The sequence below is a fragment of the Drosophila melanogaster genome, chromosome 2R (genome assembly GCF_000001215.4).
Source record: "Drosophila melanogaster chromosome 2R".
NCBI classification, from domain to species: Eukaryota; Metazoa; Arthropoda; class Insecta; order Diptera; family Drosophilidae; genus Drosophila; species Drosophila melanogaster.
In genome coordinates, this window is record NT_033778.4 from 14,873,889 (window position 1) to 14,898,311 (window position 24,423).

General features: G+C 45.2%; 7 protein-coding genes across 9 annotated transcripts, besides 1 other annotated feature; 4 read left to right on the top strand and 3 right to left on the bottom strand.

Annotated features, from left to right (window-relative positions):
* The first annotated feature begins 64 nt into the window (after window positions 1–64).
* Window positions 65–1,851, top strand: Cyp6a17 (Cytochrome P450 6a17). 2 transcript variants are annotated; one of them, NM_001299504.1, is made up of 2 exons: window positions 65–1,175; window positions 1,236–1,851. In NM_001299504.1, the coding sequence occupies exons 1-2, from the start codon at window positions 92–94 to the stop codon at window positions 1,655–1,657; spliced, it is 1,506 nt and encodes a 501-aa protein (NP_001286433.1). In that variant the 5' UTR covers window positions 65–91; the 3' UTR covers window positions 1,658–1,851. The 2 variants fall into 2 exon arrangements, with proteins under 2 accessions (NP_001286433.1, NP_652018.1); NM_143761.4 differs by having other exon boundaries at window positions 1,236–1,670.
* An 89-nt stretch (window positions 1,852–1,940) lies between these two features.
* On the top strand, window positions 1,941–3,766 carry Cyp6a23 (Cytochrome P450 6a23). The gene is made up of 2 exons (NM_137156.3): window positions 1,941–3,059; window positions 3,125–3,766. Exons 1-2 carry the CDS (start codon window positions 1,973–1,975, stop codon window positions 3,544–3,546), a joined length of 1,509 nt encoding a protein of 502 aa, NP_611000.2. The 5' UTR covers window positions 1,941–1,972; the 3' UTR covers window positions 3,547–3,766.
* Window positions 3,767–3,897: 131 nt separating this feature from the next.
* Window positions 3,898–5,864, top strand: Cyp6a19 (Cytochrome P450 6a19). Of its 2 annotated transcripts, none has more exons than NM_001299505.1 (2): window positions 3,898–4,998; window positions 5,063–5,864. In NM_001299505.1, exons 1-2 carry the CDS (start codon window positions 3,912–3,914, stop codon window positions 5,077–5,079), a joined length of 1,104 nt encoding a protein of 367 aa, NP_001286434.1. In that variant the 5' UTR covers window positions 3,898–3,911; the 3' UTR covers window positions 5,080–5,864. The 2 variants fall into 2 exon arrangements, with proteins under 2 accessions (NP_001286434.1, NP_611001.2); NM_137157.4 differs by having other exon boundaries at window positions 5,053–5,645.
* Cyp6a9 (Cytochrome P450 6a9) lies at window positions 5,468–7,484 on the bottom strand. Its single transcript, NM_079024.3, is given in 2 exon segments — window positions 5,468–6,289; window positions 6,343–7,484. Coding segments are annotated over 2 exon segments (1,515 nt in total). The 5' UTR covers window positions 7,439–7,484; the 3' UTR covers window positions 5,468–5,870.
* A 745-nt stretch (window positions 7,485–8,229) lies between these two features.
* Window positions 8,230–10,158, top strand: Cyp6a20 (Cytochrome P450 6a20). Its single transcript, NM_137158.4, is given in 2 exon segments — window positions 8,230–9,329; window positions 9,458–10,158. Coding segments are annotated over 2 exon segments (1,505 nt in total). The 5' UTR covers window positions 8,230–8,243; the 3' UTR covers window positions 9,877–10,158.
* Window positions 10,159–11,375: 1,217 nt separating this feature from the next.
* On the bottom strand, window positions 11,376–13,059 carry Cyp6a21 (Cytochrome P450 6a21). Its single transcript, NM_137159.4, has 2 exons — window positions 11,882–13,059; window positions 11,376–11,828 (listed from the first exon to the last, which is right to left on the bottom strand). Exons 1-2 carry the CDS (start codon window positions 12,975–12,977, stop codon window positions 11,410–11,412), a joined length of 1,515 nt encoding a protein of 504 aa, NP_611003.2. The 5' UTR covers window positions 12,978–13,059; the 3' UTR covers window positions 11,376–11,409.
* Window positions 13,060–13,282: 223 nt separating this feature from the next.
* Window positions 13,283–15,122, bottom strand: Cyp6a8 (Cytochrome P450 6a8). The gene is made up of 2 exons (NM_079025.5): window positions 13,991–15,122; window positions 13,283–13,931 (listed from the first exon to the last, which is right to left on the bottom strand). Exons 1-2 carry the CDS (start codon window positions 15,090–15,092, stop codon window positions 13,513–13,515), a joined length of 1,521 nt encoding a protein of 506 aa, NP_523749.2. The 5' UTR covers window positions 15,093–15,122; the 3' UTR covers window positions 13,283–13,512.
* Window positions 15,123–15,375: 253 nt separating this feature from the next.
* Window positions 15,376–23,925: a mobile genetic element.
* Between the last annotated feature and the right edge of the window lie 498 nt (window positions 23,926–24,423).

A 24,423-nucleotide genomic window follows, 5' to 3' on the forward strand; every position in this document is an offset into this window, starting at 1 on the left:
TTGGCGAAAAGAGCGAAGTCCTCATACGCGAATGAGCTTGCGTTGTGGCATCCCACTTTAAAGTCAGTTTGTATTGGACTCTGGACGTGAAATGTTGTTACTGGCGCTAATCGTTGTGATACTATCACTGCTCGTCTTCGCGGCCCGACGACGTCATGGATACTGGCAGAGAAGGGGCATACCGCACGACGAGGTACACCCGCTTTTCGGAAACATCAAGGACTGGCCAAATAAGCGGCACATTGCCGAGATCTTTCGGGACTATTACTTCAAGTACAAGAACTCCGATTACCCATTCGCTGGATTTTTCTTCTTTTTCACCCGCACTGCTGTGGTCACCGACATGGAATTGCTCAAGAGGGTGCTGATCAAGGACTTCAATCACTTTGAGAATCGGGGAGTCTTCTACAACGAGATCGATGATCCGCTGTCGGCCACCTTGTTCAGCATCGAGGGTCAGAAGTGGCGTCATCTGCGGCACAAACTGACACCCACTTTTACGTCCGGCAAAATGAAGAACATGTTTCCGATTGTTGTGAAAGTTGGAGAAGAAATGGATAAGGTCTTCAGAAGTAAAACCGCTGCGGATCGGGGTCAAGTTTTGGAGGTTGTGGATCTGGTGGCACGGTACACCGCCGATGTGATCGGCAACTGCGCATTCGGTCTCAATTGCAACAGCTTGTACGATCCAAAGGCTGAATTTGTGTCAATTGGCAAGCGGGCGATCACCGAGCATCGCTACGGGAATATGCTGGATATATTCCTCTTTGGATTTCCCAAGTTATCGCGCCGCTTACGTCTGAAACTAAATATCCAGGAGGCAGAGGACTTTTACACCAAGATCGTGAGGGAAACCATTGACTACCGTCTACGGACGAAGGAAAAGCGAAATGATTTCATGGACAGTCTGATAGAGATGTATAAGAATGAGCAGTCGGGAAATTCGGAGGATGGCCTGACCTTTAACGAACTTCTCGCTCAGGCTTTCATATTTTTTGTGGCTGGGTTTGAGACAAGCTCCACGACCATGGGATTCGCTCTATATGAGCTGGCCAGGAACCAGGATGTTCAGGATAAACTCAGGGAGGAGATTGGCAATGTGTTCGGCAAGCATAACAAAGAGTTCACCTACGAGGGAATCAAGGAGATGAAATACCTGGAGCAGGTTGTGATGGGTATGTTTCTTTAATCCTTCTTATTTTTTATTTGATACATTTATTTAAATATTGTTTTAGAAACGCTGCGAAAGTACCCAGTACTGGCTCATCTTACAAGAATGACTGACACCGACTTTTCGCCTGAAGATCCAAAATACTTCATTGCCAAGGGAACCATTGTTGTGATCCCAGCTTTGGGCATTCACTATGATCCGGACATATATCCGGAACCGGAGATATTCAAGCCAGAACGCTTTACCGACGAGGAAATCGCGGCGAGACCCTCGTGCACTTGGCTTCCATTTGGAGAAGGTCCGCGGAACTGCATTGGTCTGCGGTTTGGAATGATGCAAACCTGTGTGGGCTTGGCCTACTTGATCAGGGGCTATAAATTCAGTGTTTCCCCGGAAACTCAAATACCCATGAAGATTGTCGTTAAGAACATTCTGATATCGGCCGAGAATGGTATCCACCTTAAAGTGGAGAAGCTCGCCAAATAAGTTTTTAACAAATACATTATTTGTGTTCTTTATTTTGCTTGATTCACTTACGTGATCGATTAGATTAGGCTGTGCTCAGTTAATATGAATTTAAGCCCTCTTTAACTAACCTTTTTAATGTGTTATGTGTTAGGCAATGTTTTGATTTGCTAGCAAACATCACATAATAAGGCATACACACACCGAAAGCAATAATATTCGCTTTATCAACTAGCTTCTGAGTACATTTGAAGAGATTAGAAGAGAACGTTCGCGTATAAAGGGGCCATATCATTCCGGTTGGTAACTCAGTGTGGAGCGGACTGAGAACGAAATATGTCGCTGTTACTAACGTTGATCGCACTTCTAGTGTCACTGCTTTTGTTCATGGCCCGCCGACGTCATGGATACTGGCAGAGGCGGGGTATTCCGCACGATGTGCCCCATCCAATATACGGAAACATGAAGGACTGGCCCAAGAAGCGACACATTGCGATGATCTTCCGGGACTACTATACAAAGTACAAACGTTCCGTTTATCCGTTTGCCGGGTTCTACTTCTTTTTCACCCGGTCTGCTGTCATCACCGACTTGGAATTGGTCAAGAGGGTGCTGATCAAGGACTTCAATCACTTTGAGAATCGAGGAATTTTCTACAATGAGATCGATGATCCGCTGTCGGCCACCTTGTTCAGCATCGAGGGTCAGAAGTGGCGTCATCTGAGGCACAAACTGACACCCACTTTTACGTCCGGCAAAATGAAGAACATGTTTCCGATTATTGTGAAGGTTGGGGAGGAAATGGAGAAGATTTTCAGTGCTAAAACCACCACAGGTGAAGGTCAAGTTCTGGAAATTGTGGATCTGGTGGCTCGATATACGGCTGACGTAATCGGTAATTGCGCCTTCGGTTTAAATTGCAATAGTTTGCAAAACCCGAATGCAGAGTTTGTGACAATCGGAAAAAGGGCGATCATAGAACGTCGTTATGGAGGACTATTGGATTTCCTGATATTCGGATTTCCCAAACTTTCCCGCCGCCTGCGGCTTAAACTAAACGTGCAGGATGTTGAGGACTTTTACACTAGCATTGTTAGGAATACTATCGACTACCGATTGAGGACCAACGAGAAGCGTCACGACTTCATGGACAGTTTAATCGAAATGTACGAGAAGGAGCAGGCCGGAAACACTGAGGATGGCCTGTCCTTCAACGAGATCTTGGCACAGGCCTTTATTTTCTTTGTGGCTGGCTTCGAGACCAGCTCGACGACCATGGGATTTGCCCTGTACGAGCTCGCCCTCGATCAGGATATTCAGGATCAACTTAGGGCGGAGATCAACAATGTTCTGAGCAAACACAACAACGAGTTTACCTACGAGGGAATCAAAGAGATGAAGTATCTGGAGCAGGTCGTCATGGGTAAGTAAAATCCCAAGAGGTTGCATAACTTTACCTAAAGGGCCTTTTCCCATTTTACGCCACAGAAACCCTTCGCAAGTATCCAGTTCTGGCGCATCTAACGCGAATGACCCAGACAGATTTTTCGCCTGAAGATCCTAAATACTTTATTGCCAAGGGAACCACTGTTGTGATCCCAGCTCTTGGTATTCACTATGATCCGGAAATCTATCCCGAACCGGAGAAGTTCAAGCCGGAGCGATTTACGGATGAGGCGATCGCCGCGAGACCCTCGTGCACCTGGCTGCCGTTTGGAGAAGGTCCCCGGAACTGCATCGGTCTTCGGTTTGGACTGATGCAGGCCTGCGTGGGATTGGCCTATCTAATCCGAGGCTATAAGTTCAGTGTGTCCACAGAAACACAAATTCCCATGAAGTTTGTCGTGAAAAGCATTCTTCTGTCTGCTGAGAATGGCATTCACCTTAAAGTTGAGAAGCTTTCCAAATGAGACTATAAACAAAATTATTATGGGCTTTAATGGTTAAATATTACAATTTTATTTGGTCATTTATTCACGGCTATATATGATTTTTTTGAATTAAATCCCTCTTAAAGCTCATATTCAGTATATGAGAGTATAGCATTCAAATTAAGCCTTGTTAGTTTGTTGTTGTAAATTTATTGTAAATATTTGTGGTAATACCCTCAATAAATTTTTGTTCAGCTTTTTTGCTATTAGCACCTCTATCTGGAAGTGAACAGTTAAATTTTCTTGGTTACGACTAAAAAAGAGGAGCAGGCGATAGCTAGATGGAAAGCTCTTCTTCATAAAAGCAACGCTTGGAATTGGTTTCTCAAATCAGTCTGCTCAAAATGGCGATCCTGCTCGGTTTGGTGGTCGGTGTCCTTACGCTCGTCGCTTGGTGGGTGCTCCAGAACTACACCTACTGGAAACGGCGAGGAATTCCCCATGATCCACCCAATATTCCGCTCGGCAATACCGGCGAACTTTGGAGAACAATGCCGCTGGCCGGCATCCTCAAGCGAACATATCTGAAATTCAGGAAACAGACCGACGGACCTTTTGCGGGCTTCTACCTCTATGCTATGAAGTACATTGTCATCACGGACGTGGATTTTGTAAAAACCGTGCTAATTCGCGACTTCGATAAGTTTCACGATCGCGGAGTGTATCACAACGAAAAGGATGATCCGCTGACCAATAACCTGGCAACCATCGAGGGTCAAAAGTGGAAAAATCTGCGACAGAAGCTGACCCACACATTTACGTCAGCCAAAATGAAGAGCATGTTTTCCACGGTCTTAAACGTGGGCGATGAGATGATTCGCGTGGTCGATGAAAAGATCTCCAGTTCTTCGCAGACCCTGGAAGTCACCGACATTGTGTCACGCTTCACATCCGACGTAATTGGAATCTGTGCTTTTGGCCTGAAATGCAATAGTCTGCGGGATCCTAAGGCGGAGTTCGTCCAAATGGGCTACTCAGCGCTAAGAGAACGTCGTCATGGTTGGCTGGTAGATCTACTAATCTTCGGGATGCCTAAACTGGCCGTGAAACTGGGTTTCCAGTTCTTGCTTCCCTCGGTGCAGAAGTTCTATATGAAAATCGTGCAGGACACCATAGATTACAGGATGAAGAGAAAGGTGACTCGGAACGATTTCATGGACACGTTGATTGACATGAAACAGCAGTATGATAAAGGCGACAAGGAAAATGGACTTGCCTTCAATGAGGTCGCTGCCCAGGCCTTCGTATTTTTCCTAGCTGGTTTTGAGGCGGGATCCACAACCATGGGATTCACACTTTATGAGCTGGCCTGCAATCAGGATGTTCAGGACAAGTTGAGGGCTGAAATCGACAGTGTGCTGGAAAGGTACAATGGTAAACTGGAATACGATTCTATGCAGGACTTGTTTTATATGGAAAAGGTTATCAATGGTAAGTTATTATAGTTTATTTTTTCATTCTAAACTGTATATGTTATCTGCTTAGAATCGCTAAGGAAACATCCAGTGGTAGCCCACTTGGCTCGCATTGCCACCAAACCGTACCAGCACAGTAATCCCAAGTATTTCATAGAGGCCGGCACTGGAGTGCTGGTGTCCACCCTGGGCATCCATCATGATCCTGAGTTTTATCCGGAGCCGGAAAAGTTTATCCCAGAACGATTCGATGAAGAGCAAGTAAAGAAGCGTCCCACCTGCGCTTTCCTACCCTTCGGAGCTGGTCCCCGAAATTGCATTGGACTCCGATTCGGACGGATGCAGGTCATCATTGGATTGGCCCTGCTAATCCACAATTTTAGGTTCGAATTGCATCCCAAGACGCCAGTGCCAATGAAATACACAATCAATAACCTTTTGCTGGGCTCCGAGGGCGGAATCCATCTCAATATCACCAAGGTAGTGAGAGACTAAAGTGTTATATATTTATTTAATTTCGTTGTTAGTTACTTTGAGTACGTGATTTTTAAAATGTTTTTGTAATGATTTTAAAATATCTTAACTTCTTAAAAATGTTATGTTCATAGATTGCTTCTGCCAAGAAATGCCGAAAGTATTTTTTCTGCAAAAGAGTCTTGTAATAATTATGCAATAATAAGAAGCCTTTAAAAGGCAATATATCACCCAGAAAATAAAAAAACAATTTTTTAAAACCATAAAATGAAAGCCAACTTACAGTAGTTAGTTATCCACAAGCATGCTACTGCGATTAGACACTAATAAGCTTAACATTCTTATAGATATAGAGCAACATTGTTTCTGGAATTCCATATAAAATAGGGACTAATAGATTAAATATTGAAATTTTTAAACGCGTTCAACTTTTAAGAAGATGCCAGTCTCGCTTGATATTAAGAATGTTTTTTTGCTGTATACAATTGGTATTGTTGTTTGTTCGCAAACGGAGAACTTGAACCTATTGATTAGTAAAGCCAATCCACTTCTGGCCTGCATTTGACCAAACCGCATTCCGATGCAGTTCCTGGGACCATCGCCGAATGGAAGCCACTCCACGGAGTCGCGTTCCTTCACTCGTTCGGGCGAGAAGTTGTCTGGGTTAAAGGTGTTTGGATTGGCATACAGTTTCTCATCGCGGTGCATGGCTCCACACGGAATCAAAACGGGCATTCCCTTTTTGATGACGTATTTGGGATGTCCAGGAACCTCATAGTCCTCCAGGCATTCGCGATTCAAGACCGGGAGAACGGTGTACAAGCGAAGGGTTTCTAAAAAAAAACCAAAAGTTAGAAAGGACGGAGAAGACGAGCACATTACATACCCGATATAACCTGATCTAGATAGACCATGTCCTTCATACTTTCGTAAGTTATCTCTCCGTTGTACTTTCCAATAACCTCCTGACACTCCTTCCTCACCCGGTCCTGAATGTCCTGATGCTGGGCCAGTTCATACAGTGCGAATCCCATGGTGGTCGACGAGGTTTCGAAGCCAGCTCCGAAAAACACGAACGCCTGGGCGGCCATTTCCTCGATCGTAAGGTTAACACTTTCCCCAGATTCGGACTTTGTCAGTGGACTGTTCTTTAAATCGATGAGCTGATCCATAAAGTCGTTGCGACGGATGTTGTTCTTCTCCCTAAATGCGACTGTTTCCCTGACGATCCGGAGGAAGAAGTGTTCGGCTTCTTCTAGTGTTATTTTCATGTGCAGTCTGCGTGCCAGATTTTGGAAGCTATTGATGAACGCGATCCCGATCGGTCCGTGGCGTTGTTCGAAGATGGCTCGACGACCCATTACCCTGAACTCTGCCTCTGGATCCTTAAGACTACTGCACTCAATGCCAAAGGCACACGTGCCGATTACGTCGGTGGTGAATCTGGCCAGGATATCCCTAACCTCGACAATGGGAGACTTTTCCATCGCTTGGCCAAAGACTTCGATGAATTCATGACCCACCTTTACGACGGTGGGAAACATATACTTCATTTTACCCGACGTAAACGTATAGGATAGCTTGCTCCTCATAGACTTCCACTTTTGGCCATCTAGCAGAAACAACTGACCAGACAGTGGATCGTCCTCCGTGTTGTGATAGAAACCACGATCGGTGAACTTATTGAATTCCTTAATCAGGATGAGCTTTGCCAGCGAAATATCCAGTACGAGTATTCCGGGTCTTTGGAACCAGTAGAAGCCTGCGAAGGGGCCAGTACCACGAAACTTATTGTAGTAATCCATCCAGATGGCACTAAATGATCGACTGGTCTGCACTCCCGTCAGGCTGCCCATCAGGATGTGGGGTTCCTCGCAAGGAATATCCAAATTCTGCCAGTAGTGAAGGGCACGACGCCATTTCAGTAATAGATATCCCACTAGCACCACCACAATTGCCAGTAGAACACTGTAAACACCTATGACATCAGCTTGGGTGCGGTGATATATGTAGTTATGCCGTCGAAAAATAGATCGCAAATGTACTCCAGTTGAGCTTCATAAACCTATTGCAATCAAAAAGCTCGCACAGCTAGCCAAAAAGAGAGAGGAATTAGATGAGATGAGAGAATATCAGTTTCGCATTTGTTTTGTATTCAAAGCAAACAATTTTGTATTGTTGATACTGTTTGCCTCTTTATTTGCTAATTTTACAGCTCAGAATTTCTCTTTTAAAGAGTTTATATTTAACAGTCATATGGTTTACGATTAAATACCTTACCTACCTCAACTTATTTCAAAAATGGGTATGATTTTGGTTGAAATTGATAGAAAAAGTTCATTAATATCTGCTAAAATATTAAAATAAATATTCCATTAAAAAAAATATTTCACGAAAAAAGAAATATTTGATGATTCCCAGAAAGTTACATTAAGCAGAATTTCCGTTTCCAAGGCAAACAAGATGTGCGCTAGTAACGATGACTCGCATTTTTATTATGACAACATACGAATATCTTCTTTTTTACCATCAACTCTGTCTTTTTAATAAATAGAAATATTAAAATGCCCACCAGCTGCAATGCAACTTGGTTAAAAACTAAAGCTACCAAATACTCTTACTTAAGAGCATATATTGATGTAGTTTAATAGCAAAATTCAAGTTTACATAACGCGACATTGAATAGACTTTCTTTCTCTTTAAAAATGCCGGAAACAGAGTCAGATGACTGATGAATGTCGGGTATAAAAGGCCGATGTCGCCGCTAAGATTTTCAGTTGTTCCGAAATGGCTGTTATGATCGTATTGCTGATCGGTGTTATCACCTTCGTCGCGTGGTATGTGCACCAGCATTTTAACTACTGGAAGCGCCGGGGCATTCCCCACGATGAGCCGAAAATTCCGTACGGTAATACCAGCGAGTTAATGAAAACCGTCCATTTTGCGGATATTTTCAAGAGAACCTACAACAAGTTAAGAACAAGACTGACGGACCATTTGTGGGTTTTTATATGTACTTCAAGAGGATGGTAGTTGTAACCGATATTGATTTCGCTAAGACCGTACTGATTCGCGAGTTTGATAAGTTTCACGATCGCGGAGTATTTCATAACGAACGCGACGATCCACTGTCCGCCAACCTAGTGAATATCGATGGTCAGAAATGGAAAACACTGCGCCAGAAACTTACGCCCACTTTTACCTCTGGCAAGATGAAGACCATGTTTCCCACTATCCTGACCGTGGGAGATGAACTAATTCGGGTTTTTGGAGAAACAGCTAGTGCTGATAGCGATTCCATGGAGATCACAAATGTGGTTGCCCGTTTCACCGCCGATGTCATCGGAAGTTGCGCCTTCGGCTTGGATTGTCATAGTTTGTCGGATCCCAAGGCGAAGTTTGTCCAAATGGGAACGACCGCAATCACAGAGCGGCGCCATGGCAAGTCCATGGATCTACTTCTGTTCGGAGCCCCCGAACTGGCCGCTAAGCTGCGCATGAAGGCGACTGTCCAAGAGGTCGAGGACTTTTACATGAACATCATCCGGGACACTGTTGATTATCGCGTGAAGAACAATGTGAAGAGACACGATTTCGTGGATATGTTGATTGAAATGAAATTGAAATTCGATAATGGCGACAAGGAAAATGGGCTGACCTTTAATGAAATCGCTGCCCAGGCGTTCATATTCTTCTTGGCTGGGTTTGAGACCAGTTCGACCACAATGGGATTTGCTCTTTATGAGCTGGCCTGCCATCAGGATATTCAGGATAAACTTAGAACCGAAATAAATACGGTCCTGAAACAACATAATGGGAAATTGGATTACGACAGCATGCGAGAGATGACTTATTTGGAAAAGGTCATTGATGGTAAGTTTCACAGTTTATTTGAAGCCACGTATTTAGAGCCCACTCTCGGTGGGATTCGTCTACTACGCGGATTGCCTGTCATTACCCCAGATTATATCTTCTTCAAATTACTTCCATTCTTTTTACAGAGACCATGAGGAAGCGTCCTGTCGTCGGTCACTTAATCCGCGTTGCAACTCAACACTACCAGCACACCAATCCGAAATATAACATTGAAAAAGGAACTGGAGTGATCGTACCCACACTGGCCATACATCACGATCCAGAGTTTTATCCAGAGCCCGAGAAGTTTATTCCAGAGCGTTTTGATGAGGATCAGGTGCAACAGCGTCCTGCCTGCACTTTCCTGCCCTTTGGTGATGGTCCTAGGAACTGCATCGGTCTTCGATTTGGTCGGATGCAGGTCATAGTTGGCATGGCCTTGTTAATCCACAACTTTAAGTTTGAGTTTCACCCCACCAAAACTGTCGTTCCCTTAGAATATAGGACCGATGATTTTCTACTGAGCTCGAAGGGCGGAATTCACCTAAAAGTCACTAGAGTGTGAAAGTTATAAAGATAATTCATGAATTATTCGGTTAAAGCTTTGTTCTTGCGACGTAAATACCAATACTAATACTGGATTGAATTGAATAATTTTAAATTAAAGCTTTATGATAGTTTTTCACATGCAGTTAATTATACCTTTTACATCACCTACAGTGTATAATGTGTATACGTTTTTTAATATGTGAACTAGTTTGTATATTTGATGTAGCTTAGTTTAAGGTTTCAAAAGAAATGTTTTGAATCGTAACAATGACATATTTATTAAATAAATTTACAACTGAAATGATCAAGGTCTTTTGTACTGGATGTATAGCTAAATTTGGAGAACTTTTAATTACACGGGTAAAAGAAAGCAGATCAAACTTGGAGAGCTTTATATACTACATATAATTGCAATGCAACAAGCATTACACTTCATCCAAAAGCTTTCCCATGAGATCTAAGGTTTTTTTTTTAATTTTTAACAAATAGAGAAAAAATGTGACGCTTTAAATAGTAACTTAAGCTTGTTCAACTTGCTATCTACGTTGAAGGTAAAATAAAATAACCCGTCAATTACGTTGCCTAGGCTGAAAATACATATATCAATGCTATCATTATGCAAACAATATTTAATTACTAATGGGCCGTGCAAAAGGCGATAGATATCAAAAACTCTAAATTTTAAATGTTTATTTGAGTTCTTTCTTACCCTTATTGCACAAGCCAGTTAAGCTCAGCTCAGTCATGCTGAACCTACCAAAAGCGACGAATAACGATGACTTGCTCTTTATTCATTCATTGAATGAAATGATGCTGATGGTATCTAATAGCATACACATGAAATTTGAGCCACACACTGGATATCAAATGTTACGATTAAGTTAAAGTTTGAAAAATAATAACGCAACTTAGTAGAAGATTTAAGTAAAATCGAGAGAACATTTTCCGAACTATTTGTAATGCAGTAGTCAGTCAGCATTTCACATCTGGATCACATTTTTCTACTCTTCATTTGCCCCTGAATATGAGTCACCCAAGTGAAAAGAGAGCATAAAGGTTGTAGAAAGAGCATAAAGTTTGTAAAAGAGTAGACTCATCGGAAAATGTTTTTAAGATTTCGTCATACCCGCATAATTTATATAAGTGTGTGTAAGAATATAACTGTTTGGATGCTGGAATAATTGCTTCTTAAAAAAAACGTTTTGAGCAAGTTGCTTTCCAATATTTCATCATACTTAAGTGTTATGTGCTGGATTTTTTTTTTAGATTTCGCTTGTCATTTAAAAAAGTAAGCAGTTAGTTGTTGATAATAAGTGATTTATCTTGATTTACACAATTCAACCAGAATAGAAATAATTATAATTCTGTTAGCTAGCATAGCCTACTTTTGGGCCTTTTTTCTGAACATTCGAATCTAGTTTGAGTAGACCCCCCTAACCAGTTGTGAGATGGAATACAATTAAGTATTAATAGATGCTCAGTTGCGTAATAAGCGAAGTCCAAACAAGCTATATTCGATATGTGTTATAAACAATTTATTAAAAAGGCATCACACTCGCTCAGCCTTCAGATAAATTCCAGAATTACTGGCAATAAGGAACATTTCTTTGTTGTATGTCATGGGAATGGTTGTCTTCTCGCAAACTGAGAACTTAAAGTCCTTAATCAGGAGAGCCAATCCAATTCTGGCCTGCATTTGACCAAACCGCATTCCGATGCAGTTCCTGGGACCATCGCCGAATGGAAGCCACTCCACGGAGTCGCGTTCCTTCACTCGTTCGGGCGAGAAGTTGTCTGGGTTAAAGGTGTTTGGATTGGCATACAGTTTCTCATCGCGGTGCATGGCTCCACACGGAATCAAAACGGGCATTCCCTTTTTGATGACATATTTGGGATGTCCAGGAACCTCATAGTCCTCCAGGCATTCGCGATTCAAGACCGGGAGAACGGTGTACAATCGAAGGGTTTCTAAAATAAAACCAAAAGTTAGAAAGGACAGAGAAAACGAGCACATTACATACCCGATACAACCTGGTCTAGATAGACCAAATCCTTCATACTTTCATAGTTCAACTCCCCGTTGCACTTTTCAATAACCTCCTGGCACTCCTTCCTCACCCGGTTCTGAATGTCCTGATTCTGGGCCAGTTCATACAGTGCGAATCCCATGGTGGTCGACGAGGTTTCGAAACCAGCCGCAAAGAATACAAAAGCCTGCGCTGCGATCTCCTCGATGGTTAGGTTAACACTCTCCCCGGATTGTGATACCATCAGTGGTTTGTTTTTCAAATCGATCAACTGATCCATGAAATCGTTGCGACGAATATTGTTTTGCTCTCGGAAGGCCACTGTTTCCCTAACGATGCGCATGAAGAACCTTTCGATGGGCTCCGCTGTCATTTTCATATGGAGGCGACGTGCCAAATTGGGAAAGCTATTGACGAATCCGATTCCAACTGGTCCCAGGCGCTGCTCCGTTAGGGATCGTCGACCCATCTCGCGGAATTCTGCATCGGGGTCCTTCAGGCTGCTGCACTCGATGCCGAAGGCGCAGGTGCCAATAACATCGGTGGTGAATCGCGCCAACAGCTCCCTCACTTCGACAACAGGGGACTTAGCCACATTTTGGCCAAAAACATCGGTGAATTCATTGGCCACCTTGACCACAGTGGGAAACATATACTTCATTTTGCCGGACGTAAATGTGGAGGAGAGCTTGTTTCGCATGGTCCTCCACTTTTGGCCATCAAGTAAAAACAACTGACCGGACAACGGATCATCCTCGGGATTGTGAAAGAAGCCTCGGTCTGTGAACTTGTTGAACTCCTTGATCAGGATCTGCTTCGCCAGCGATGTTTCCAGGACAAAAACAGCCGGTCGCCGGAACCAATAGAAACCTGCAAAGGGTCCGGAGCCACGGAACTTATTGTAATAGCTCGTCCAGATCTCGTTAAAGGATCGTGCGGTTCGTACGCCCTTCATGCTTCCCATTAGTATGTGTGGCTCCTCACAGGGAATACCCAAATCCTGCCAGTGCCTCATCGTGCTTCGCCATTTCATCAGCAGGTAACCAACTAGCGCCAGCAGCGCCGTTAGTAGAACAGTTCCAACCGACATGATTAACTGGGTAATGTGTGTTCTCTCTCTCCGCCGGCAATCTTTTTGCACCTCAACGCTGGCTAAACGTTTGATATGTACTGAGATTGCAAAAGCTTTTTCGCGCTTTTAAATAGACCGCTTCAAAAATCAGCGGTCATTGTGACCAAGAAACAAAATACTGGCAGTCGCAATCGCAAACTTATCACTGATGTTTGTGTGAATTCTGACTGGAGTAATCGGGTATTCACAAGCTGATAAATTAGACGCTTCTTTAGTAACGATGCCAAAATACCCCGTATCCCATCTCTCGTATACATAATTTTGTTTATAATAAGATTTTTATTGAATTCAAACATTCTACCCTACACCTTTTACAAACTGGAATAAAATAAAAGCACTTAAATTATCTGGCAATAAACAAAAGATAGATCAATGGCCATGAGGACCTACCCCAATATGATTCTATAAGATTTAGGTTGAATAAATTACCATCTATTTATCAGTTATTTTGTTAGAAGCTTTGGCTTTTAGTTGAGAGTTTTCAGTCTGTTTATTAGACGGTCTCCACCTTCAGATAGATTCCGTCTTTCACACCAAGTACGAATGATTTGGGATCGTAGACCAAAGGATTGGGCGTCTTCGAGCACGTGGAGAACTTAAAGTTCCTGATGAGCAGAGCGAGTCCAATGCGAGCCTGCATCTGTCCGAATCTCAGGCCAATGCAGTTCCGAGGACCATCTCCAAAAGGCAGCCAGGCAACCGAGGGACGACCAGCCGATTCTTCGGGGGAGAATCGCTCGGGTCGGAACTCAAAGGGTTCGGGGTAAATGCTGGGATCGTGGTGAATGGCAGATGAGGGTATGATGACCGATTGACCAGCCTCGATGACGAAGTTTGGATGACCGGGAACTACGTAACGCTTGGCGGCCATTCGATCCAGATTGGGCACAATGGTGTACAGTCGCAGAGTTTCTGCAAGGATATTATTGAAGTCAGTGGGATTTAATTATTTTAAGTATTCATTTACATACCATCTAAAACCTGATTGAGGTACTTCAGATCCTTGGTGCACTCGTAGGTAAAGTTTTGGTCATGTTGCTCTATGACCTCCTCCACCTCAGCCCGAACCTTATCTTGAATGTCCGGATTCTTTGCCAGTTCGTATAGGGCAAATCCCATGGTGGAGGAGGATGTCTCAAAGCCAGCAATGAAGAACACAAAGGCTTGTGCCAAAACCTCCTCCATGGTTAATCCTCTGACCACATCGCCATTCTCTAGAGTCATTTCCTTTTGATTTTTAAGTTCAATCAGCATGTCCATGAAATCGTTGCGTTTGATGTGCTCTTTTTCTCGCACCGCCACTGTTTCTGTGACAATTCTACTATAGAATTCCTGAATATGCGGTGCAGTTCGAACCATACCCAATTTCCTGGCCAATTTGGGATAGCTGCGCATAAAGCCATTCAATAGAGTCCCATGTCTCTTGTCAACCAAAGACCTCTTTCCAAAATACAGAAACTCGGCCTTTTCATCGCGCAGACTGTTGCACTGGATGCCAAAGGCGCAGGTTCCGATCACATCCACCGTAAACCTGGCCACCAGATCACGTATCTCCAGAACCGAATTTTTCGGCACTTTCTCGTGCATCACGGTCATAAATTCATTGGCCACTGACACTACGGTCGGATACATTAACTTCATTTTACCGGATGTAAAGGTCGATGATAATTTGTTCCTTAACAAACGCCACTGGGCACCGTCCAGATTGAAGAGATGGGCAGAAATGGGATCATCTTTTTCATTGTAGAATATACCCTTGTTCGAGAAATTCGAGAAGTCCTTAATCAGTATTTGCTTGGCCAGTTCAAGATCTATCACAAATGCAGCGGGACTCTGGAAAAAGAAGAATCCAACAAACGGTGCCTTGCTTTCCCTGAATTTGTTATAGTGATCTTGGAATATCTCGTGGATATTTTTCGTCTTTTGTAATTCCTCCATGTTTCCCCTGATGAGATGCGGTGCAACGAAGGGAATCCCTCGACGCTTGAAATATGTTAGCTTGCGGTGGATATAGTACGTTAAGATCGCCAGTAGGGCGACCGCCACTTGGAAAAGGATGTAAGTCAACGCCATGCTGAGGCGGATGATCTTCGAATACGACTGGTTCCGTAAACGATAGGCAAACTGCTTTTAAACGCTGAAATTGACTTACTTTGCATGACGATGCATTCTCAGTCGCTAGAAAGGGAGAGTTAATCTTAGGTTTTGTTTACTTTAATGCCAAGCACTGTGAGATGGCAAGAATTGTAGTCTGAATAGATAAGGACAGAAACCAACGTCGACATGATCATTATTTTGTAGGCAAATTGAGCAAAAAAGTGTTTATTTAGTTCGGAATTTATTGTATTATCCCTCATGAAATGGAGTGGGCGGAAAGATTCCTTTGGTTGTGGTTGCTGCGGCGGCTGCTGAAATTTTCCCCGAAATTAAAAACGCGCGGGGTGGACTTCAACCTTTCGTTCTTTATTCACGCACTGGTAAATTACAACTCCCTTAACACTAACAGTAGAAATACCGCGGGACCGCGGAGTGGTGAATACCTTGCGGGAAGGGGGGAGAGCGAGAGAAGAGAAGGAGAGCGCGAGCAGCGGTGCTTGCGAGCCGTGGAGGAGCTTCGAGTACAAGCATTGGCCGCTTACACTGCCGCTCAACTGTTTGCGCCCTTCTGGCGTGAACATTCTCCCCCCCCTTGCGTAGGCAAAGGTATCCCTGGCCGGCTAGATATCAGGATCGTCCTCTTCATTTCGCGCACGTTCCAGAAACGGTCCATCCGAACACCGTGTTCTGCGCGACGGGCAACCCATCCTCAATTTTTAGGAACCCCGGTTGGATCAAATTGGCATATACATCTGATCCCAACACGAGGGAGATGGAGGCCGGCCGGTGGAAGCGCTCGTCCGCGAGACGAACACCGTCAAACTTGGCCCTGGCGGCGTCGCTCAGAGCTCGGATGGGTGTCCGGATCCTTAGGCTGGGATCGATCTTCAGGACGACGTTGAGTCGGAAGGTGCTGGTTCGGGACCGGAGTGTCACCGAGCAGATCTCGTTGCCTCCCAGCCGAGTGATGGGCAGCCGGAACGCAGCCGCTAACGACCGGTCGATGCTGCTCACCGGCATGCATGGGTCGATCATGGCCCCGGTCTCGAAGGTCTTCGAGCCCGTGTCCAGCACGACGATGGCTGTAGGCAGTATGGGGACAGCCTTCTGCTGCTGCTGACGCGGGCGATTGTTGGCGACTGGGGCTGGTGGCGGAGTGCGGGAAATCCGGACCGGACGAGGTGCAGCGGGATGGCGCTCTCTGCGCGTCGGAGCTGGTAGCGCTGCCGGGTTCGGAGCGGGGAGGACCTCGTGCATGTGGAGTAGGGTGTGGTGGTCTCCTCCACACTTCTTGCATCCCTCTTGGCTGCGACAGTCTCCTCCTGAGTGCTGATGGGCGAGGCAGTTCGAGCAGTACTTATTAATAAGTACTGCCCGAAGGCGCTTTTCAACGCTCAGTTTGTGGAACCTCGTGCACTTTCGAAGAGGATGGATTCCAGAGCAGACTCGGCAGCGGTAGGATTTAATACCTCGAGTACGTCTGCTCTCCAACGACTGGGTGGCACGAGGACGAGGAGCCATTATTGGAGGAAGTGAGTAAGTCTGCCAATAAAAGAAATGAAGAAGCTTAGTATGAGCCGACTACTATTTTGGCCCCGGAATGGGGGAAGTGCCCTAATCCCTAGGAACGGAGGACTCTTTGTCCTCCATCGGTAGCAGAATAACTTTGTGGACAGGGCGTTTTATGGTGCCGCGAGACGTACGGATCTCGACGACTCGAATGCGCTCGTCGGCTCCTGGAAAGGCAGAAACGATTCTGCCGAGCCGCCATTCGTTCGGTGGTAGATTGTCCTCTTTGACAACTACCATATCGTCGGCTTGGAGATTCCTGGTCGGAAATTGCCATTTGCTTCGTTTATGGAGTTCCTTAAGATACTCCTCTTTCCACCGTGCACTAAACTGCTGATGTTGTGCCTTGAGGTGTTGCCATCGATTTATTATCGACTTGGCTTCGCCCTTTATCTCGGGTTCCGCCGTGGAAAGCAACGGCCCTCCAATAAGGAAATGGCCTGGTGTGAGGGCCAGCAAATCTGAGGGATCTTCGGACATAGGGGAGAGGGGTCTAGAGTTGAGGCAAGCCTCAATCTTAGCGAGAAGCGTCGCCAGCTCCTCAAATGTATATTTGCGGACTGACGTCGATTTAAGGAACAGGGTTTTGAAGCTTTTCACCCCTGCTTCCCACAAACCCCCCATATGTGGAGCCCCTGGTGGGATGAACCGCCATACGAGTCCCTGGTGGCTATATGCATCAGTCACGGACTCTTTGATGGCTTGGAGAAAGTCCCTGGAAATCAAAGCTGCCGCCCCCACAAAGGTTTTACCATTATCCGAATGGACCCGCTGAGGACAACCGCGCCTCGCTACGAAACGAGCAAAGGCCGCTAGAAATTTCTCGGTTGTTAGATCGGAAGTGGGTTCCAAATGGATAGCCTTCGTGGAAAAGCACACAAACACACAGACATATCCCTTCGTTATGAGACACGCTCTCCCTGTATAATTTTTTATTTCGAAAGGGCCGGCATAGTCGATACCCGTGTAGGTGAACGCCCTCGAGAAGGAGACTCTATCTGTCGGGAAGTCGCCCATCAACTGTGTTTGGAGTCTCTTCTTGTAAATCGTGCAAATCTTACACGGATTGACCACAGCCTTCACCAGATTCTTGATTTTAGGAATCCAATACTTGGTTCGGATCAGGCGTACGATCAATTGACTACCGCCATGAAGAGTAATCTGGTGAGTAAATTGGACGATGAGGCGCGACAGTCTACAGTCATAGGGGAGAAGAATCGGATGACGTTCATCATATTGCAGGGTTTTGGATGCAGTGAGACGGCCGCACGCTCTTAAAAGGCCGTGTTGGTCAATGAACGGGAACAAAGTCACCAAAGGACTTGACACTGGAAGAGGCCTTTTCTCGGTCAAATGCTGAAGCTCTTGGCCATATGCTCTGCGCTGCGCAATGGAGGTCAGAGTTCGTTCTGCCTCTCGGATCTCTTCACTCGTAGGTCGTGAACTGGGCAAGAACGAACCTTTGCGGCAGCGTTTAAAGAAGCGTTGAACATAGACCAGAACTCGCAGGGCCTTGTCCAATTTGGAGAAACGTTCGAGAAAGTCGATGGACGGGCCCTTGACAAAATGCACTTTGACCGCGCGCTGCTCTAGCTCTGTCACTGGAAGAGTGTCGCTTTGTGCTGGCCATAGCTCTCGTGGCCCTTGCAGCCACTCTGGTCCATGCCACCAGAGATGGTTTTCTGCCAATTCCTGAAGGGATACGCCTCGACTGGCTAGATCGGCGGAGTTTTGTTCTGAGCGAACGTGCGCCCAACAGTCGACTGGCGTCGCCTGCGTGATCTTGGCAACTCTGTTGGCCACAAATGTGGTCCAGTTGCACGCAGGCTTTCGTAGCCAGGCTAAGACGATTGTGGAATCTGTCCAGCAGCGGATATCTGAACTGGCGGAGGGCATGTGCGGAAGGATTGCTGTCACCATTTCGGTTAACAGCACGGCACCACAGAGCTCTAGCCGAGGAAGGGAGACGGTTTTGACTGGGGCTACTCGTGTTTTGGCTGTAAGCAGGCGAGTCAGGATCTTTTGCCCCATCTCGACGCGGATGTATATAGCCGCTCCATAGGCTCTCTGAGACGCGTCACAGAAACCGTGGTGCTCTATGACTACCTCAGGCTGGTACCAGATCCATCTCGGAACCCGGATCTGGTTGAGGTCGGAATACTCCTCTAAAAACGATTGCCACCGCTGACTCATTTCAGTGGGAAGCTTATCGTCCCAGCCTAAGTTTTGCAACCAAATCTCCTGCATGAATATTTTTGACCGGATTATGAACGGCGCGAGCCACCCGGCAGGATCGAACAACCTAGCGATTTGGGACAAAACTTCTCGCTTTGTATAGGAGGCCTCCACAACTATGTCTGGAGGAACGAAATAGAATTCGTCGGACTTTGCCCTCCACCGTATACCGAGCGTCTTGGCCGTGCTTTCGGCATTGATGTCGAGGAACTCGCTATGAAGGAGGTGTTCGGCCGGGACGTCTTTAAGGACGCTTTTGTTGTTTGAGGTCCACTTTCTTAGCGGAAACCCGGAGGCACTTAGGGCTGCTTGCAACTCTCGAATTGAACTTTGGGCTTCGTTTACGGAATTCGCCCCTGCCAGAACGTCGTCGACGTACATGTGCTGCTGGATGATGCGGCTGGCATTTGGAAATGGCACTTGGTGGTCCTCTGCCAGCTGTTGCAAGACTCGAATGGCGAGGAAGGGGGCGCAGTTGACCCCGAAGGTAACTGTTTTTAATTCGAAGTCTCGGATATCTCCTTCCTTGTTTCGGAACAGAATTCTTTGAAACGGGGTGTGTTTTGGATCGACCCAGATCTGACGATACATTTTCGTAATGTCTGCACTGAAGACGTATTGAAAATAACGCCATTTCAGGACCTGGATCGTTAGATCGGATTGTAGGACTGGACCAGCATGAAGAATATCATTTAAGCTGATCCCATTTGCCGACGGACTTGAAGCGTTGAATACAACGCGAAGCTTTGTAGTGGTGCTTTCGGGCTTAACTACCGCGTGATGAGGAAGATGATACGAGGGAGAATTGTGAGTCGGCGGAACTTCTTTCATATGCCCCAGATCCAGGTACTCCTGGATCACGCTGTCATATTGCTCTTTTAATGGAAAGTCTCTTTTTAAACGATTTTCGTTTCTAAGAAACTGAGCTAGCGCAATGGACCTTGAATATCCTAAATCGGATCCGGTATTCTCGGGATCCCGGAACGGGAGCGTCACCACGTACCTCCCGCTTGCGTCTTTTGTGGTCGTTTGGAGGAAGTTCCTTTCACAATAGGAGTCCGACTCTTTTACCATCTTTACTGGTAGATCCTCCACCTCCCAGAACTTGCTGAGAAGCGTGTCGAGCGAATCAGGGTCGCCTGTTTGGTGCACCTGGGTCGTGAAGGATGCGACCCGTTTCGGCTTACCCTTGGAAATCGGCCCCGTTAGCACCCACCCGAAAATAGTTTCTTGGCCCAGGAGCGAGCCGCAAATATTTTGTCGGGTGCCATCCATCATTATGGATGGTAGAATGTCAGCCCCGATCAGTACATCAATTTGAGAGCTCTCAAAAAAGGTAGGATCTGCCCAGCGGAGTGCGGGCAGGTCCTTCAAAGAATTCCGAGGGATCGGATAGGAGGGCAGTTTGCCTGAGAGCTCCGGAAGGACGTACGCTTCAGTGTCTAACTGTAGACCTGGCTTAGTCGGAGAGCGAATCCCGAAGTGACACAGCTTCGAGGATTTCGCGGAGACCGAATGATTTAACCCGGAGACTTGGGTCCGGGTGTTGCGGAATGGCAACTTGATAAGGTTGAACAGGCGTTCTGAAATGAACGTCGCCTCGGATCCCGAGTCGATTAAGGCTCGGGCTCGGTAGTTCGTCCCCAAATGGCACACGTCTATCATCGCTGTGCTCAGTAGGACGGCTGAAGTGCCGGACGCGAAGAAATTTTGCACCGCTGAGGTGCTTGCCGATGCATTTCTGCTAGAGGGTCTCGGAAGTTGCTGTGTAGGGGGCGAGGTTGAGGAACTCGCATTTTCGGAATTTGGGGGGCTGCGATGCAGCAGCGTATGGTGCCTGCCCTTACATGTAAAGCAGCTGTGCATGCTTGTGCAGTCACGTAGCTGATGACCTCTGGCAAAACAATTCAGACATAGCTGCTTCTTTTTTATATATCCGGAGCGCGAGTCAACAGACATTTGAAGAAAACGCGGGCACAATCGTACCGGATGGTTCTCCTTAGAACATATGTCACACCCTTTCTGTTTGGTGCTGACCTTTGTCTCGAAGGATTGAAGCCTTTTGGGAACCGCCTGAGTCGGTTTCATATCTTCGATGGCTTCCAATGTCCGATACCTTTCGCTCAGGAAGGCATTCATTTCTTCCCAAGCTGGGATCTCGGATTTGGCAGTTAGCGACTGTTCCCATAAGGACAGGGTCTGCTTGGGCAGTTTGCTCGCGCAAAGGAAAACCAAGATACAATCCCAGTTTTCTGTGGATACCTGGGAATGCTCTAGTGCCGTTAAACACCCCTGAATCGTGGATTGTAGCTCTTTTAGAGCATGACCAGATTCTTGCGAAAATGAGCTCAAGTTAAAAAGAAGCTTGAGCTGGCTGTTGACTAAAAGTCGCTTATTTTGGAACCGATCTCGAAGCGCCTCCCAAGCCGAAGCAAAACCATCATTCGTGAGAGGAGATTTCGCCACGATGGCTTTTGCTTCGCCACTTGTTTTGGTAAGGAGGTGGAATAGCTTCTCGACCGGAGTCAGCCTGGGGTTGTTTACGTAAATTGCCGTGAATAGGTCCCGGAAAGTGGGCCATCGGAGGTAGTCGCCATCGAAGACTTCCGTGTCGCATGGAGGTAAGCGGCAGCCGGACGAAATTAGCGGCTGAGAGGGTGCTTGCGCGACTTGAGGCGTTGCTCTGTCGATTGTTTCGCCAATTTGTGCTGCACATGACTCGTATACTGAGTAGCAGTAGTCATATTTGGCCTGGAGAATAGGCACTGTGTCTAGGGATCCTTCTTGGGCCATTAGGTCAGAGCATGTTTCGTACTCTCTTTCCACTTTGTCCCATAAGGCTCGCACCTGTTGCAGACGGACTTGTAACGTGTGTAGGGACGGAGAGGCTTGATCTGGAGTGTTGATCTTCGCTTCGAAAAGGCTTACGCGATCGCTGACGGCGATGAATTTATGCAACGCTGCGTTTGCGGGCGTCGGCTGTTCAGAGGATGCCATTCTCTTTGTGGTAGAGCGTGTGACGCGGAGGAAATCGGTCCCGACAGCGGAGGGACTCTCGGATTTTCTCGATAGAGAAGACTCACTAGACGCTCGCGTCACTGGTCGGGAAATGACCAACCTAGGAGTTGTCTTCGAACTGGTCGATGGCAAAACCTTTGGTTTCGGAGTGGGAGTCGCGGTTTTGACCCTGGGACTAACGGACTTGGGTGCTGGCCTACCGCGAGTGGATATCGGAGATTGCGGGTTGAACTTTTGTTCTTTTCCAGGTGCGGGTGTCTTTTTCTTGTCTCCCTCTAGGGGCATGCTCAGCTATGCCCTAGGAGAAGGAAGTCAAGAAGGAGATTGGAGCACGAAGGAAAAAAAAAATCTCAATTTTTGTGAAATAAGGCCCCAATAGATCTTAAATCAACTGGAAAAAAAACTTAAATTGAGAAGGTTGCAATTGGGATCTGGAGATTGAAGCACAATATAGCTAAAATTCAGTTTATTGCAATTTCTGAAAAAATAGCTAAAAAAAAAAAAAAAAATAGCTACCAGCTGGAGTCTGGATAATAGCCAAGGATTTATAAACAATCGCTACCGACTGAAAAATCCCGAAAAGCAAAAAAAAAAAAATAGCTACCGGCTGGAGTCTGGAAAATAGCCAAGGATTTATAAAAAAAAATCGCTATCGACTGGAAATCCCGAAAAACAATAGCTAATATATGGAAAATAGCTAGAAAATTCAAGTTTAAATTTATAAAAATAGCTACCGGATTTAGGACCACAATTTTATTATTGTAATTTAGGAACCAGAAATGGGAGCCAGAAATAGCTTGTAAAAAAAAATTATTATTTGGGTTAAATAATTATTAACTAATAATCAAGAATAATAATAATTAAAACAATCGTTTCTCTCCCTTTTTTTTTATTAAATTATTTATTAAATAATAAAAATAAATAAATAAAATATTTTAAAATTTATTTTTAAATTTTATCGTCGGACTTATTTATTTTGTTTTATGTCTCGACAATAGGGTATTCTCTCGTCGCTATGCGCTGGTTTTTTTGTCAGGGCAATAACGAACAAAGAGGAGACGAAAGAACTTGCACTTGGCAAGTCTGTGTACGTCGCGACTGTGTGTATGTGAATATCGTTGGATGACAATGGATATGTCGTAATGTATGTATATGGCTATGTATATTTGTGTGTATGTGAAATTTTTGGTGATTATATGTATGTGTATATTTAATTGAATTTAATTAAATTTGTATATTGTATTGTATTGTATATTTTATTGAATTTAATTAAATTTGTATATTGTATTGTATTGTATATTTTATTGAGGCACAAAAAAAAAAAACAGCAGTTTAGCAGCGGACGATAGCAGTGAATTTTGGACAGTGTGTATATGTATATATGTACATGCGCTTGGATATCAGCGGAGCACCGTGAGACGAATTAGGGGGCCGGTATTGGCAAAGTGCTTGTTTATGCACTTAAAAAAAAAGTAATCACGGTGGCTGGGCGCATGTACTTATATATTTTCACTTTTCACTTGATACGGATGGACGGAAAGAATAAACGCCGTTGGAAAAAACGAAAATGGCGACCACGGACGGAATAGGATTTAAAGCCGTACTTATCTTGAATTTTCCGCAAGGAGCGCTGGCAGGATCAGAGCTCATCCGGCTCGAAGGACCATGAAATGGAGTGGGCGGAAAGATTCCTTTGGTTGTGGTTGCTGCGGCGGCTGCTGAAATTTTCCCCGAAATTAAAAACGCGCGGGGTGGACTTCAACCTTTCGTTCTTTATTCACGCACTGGTAAATTACAACTCCCTTAACACTAACAGTAGAAATACCGCGGGACCGCGGAGTGGTGAATACCTTGCGGGAAGGGGGGAGAGCGAGAGAAGAGAAGGAGAGCGCGAGCAGCGGTGCTTGCGAGCCGTGGAGGAGCTTCGAGTACAAGCATTGGCCGCTTACACTGCCGCTCAACTGTTTGCGCCCTTCTGGCGTGAACACCTCATATACCGGTGATGAATAATGAAGAAGTACTGTACAGTGACGAACTGTACAGTGCCTAGTGCTAAAAGTATACACTTATCAATAATTTTTTTGCAAGTCTGCTTACTCACGGTTGCTTTCAGCGATCATTATATTGAAGACAATTATATGGGTTGACCAGACAGTTCATTCCTTTTGATTTCTCATTGATAATGCTACTGACCTACCACAACTAAATAACCATGACTCTATATGAGTATGTCATTTTAGAAACTTAGTTTCATACAATTTATATGATACAATCTTAGAGCAAATTCTTAAAAGCACTGTTTATTAGTGCATTTTTGAAGATCACAATATTACTACCTAAAGTACACGCCTTTAAATACATTGATCTAAAATCAAATGGTATACCTTAAGTATAGTAAGCTACGTTAGGCAGTTTATACTGTATTTAGACGAGCCCTCGGTAATTTATCTCTTCCCCCTTACGTCAAACTAGTGGCTACTTCATC

What these genes read in the sequence shown, in the direction of transcription:
- Cyp6a23 (NM_137156.3), top strand. Translation starts at nt 1,973, where the DNA reads ATGTCGCTGTTACTAACGTTGATCGCACTTCTAGTGTCACTGCTTTTG. An exon ending in TCTGGAGCAGGTCGTCATGG is followed by an intron (nt 3,060 to 3,124) that starts GTAAGTAAAATC and finishes TTTACGCCACAG; the next exon opens with AAACCCTTCGCAAGTATCCA.
- Cyp6a21 (NM_137159.4), bottom strand. Translation starts at nt 12,977, where the DNA reads ATGTCGGTTGGAACTGTTCTACTAACGGCGCTGCTGGCGCTAGTTGGT. An exon ending in TCTAGACCAGGTTGTATCGG is followed by an intron (nt 11,829 to 11,881) that starts GTATGTAATGTG and finishes GTTTTATTTTAG; the next exon opens with AAACCCTTCGATTGTACACC.
- Cyp6a17 (NM_001299504.1), top strand. Translation starts at nt 92, where the DNA reads ATGTTGTTACTGGCGCTAATCGTTGTGATACTATCACTGCTCGTCTTC. An exon ending in CCTGGAGCAGGTTGTGATGG is followed by an intron (nt 1,176 to 1,235) that starts GTATGTTTCTTT and finishes ATATTGTTTTAG; the next exon opens with AAACGCTGCGAAAGTACCCA.
- Cyp6a8 (NM_079025.5), bottom strand. Translation starts at nt 15,092, where the DNA reads ATGGCGTTGACTTACATCCTTTTCCAAGTGGCGGTCGCCCTACTGGCG. An exon ending in CCTCAATCAGGTTTTAGATG is followed by an intron (nt 13,932 to 13,990) that starts GTATGTAAATGA and finishes ATATCCTTGCAG; the next exon opens with AAACTCTGCGACTGTACACC.
- Cyp6a19 (NM_137157.4), top strand. Translation starts at nt 3,912, where the DNA reads ATGGCGATCCTGCTCGGTTTGGTGGTCGGTGTCCTTACGCTCGTCGCT. An exon ending in TATGGAAAAGGTTATCAATG is followed by an intron (nt 4,999 to 5,052) that starts GTAAGTTATTAT and finishes TTATCTGCTTAG; the next exon opens with AATCGCTAAGGAAACATCCA.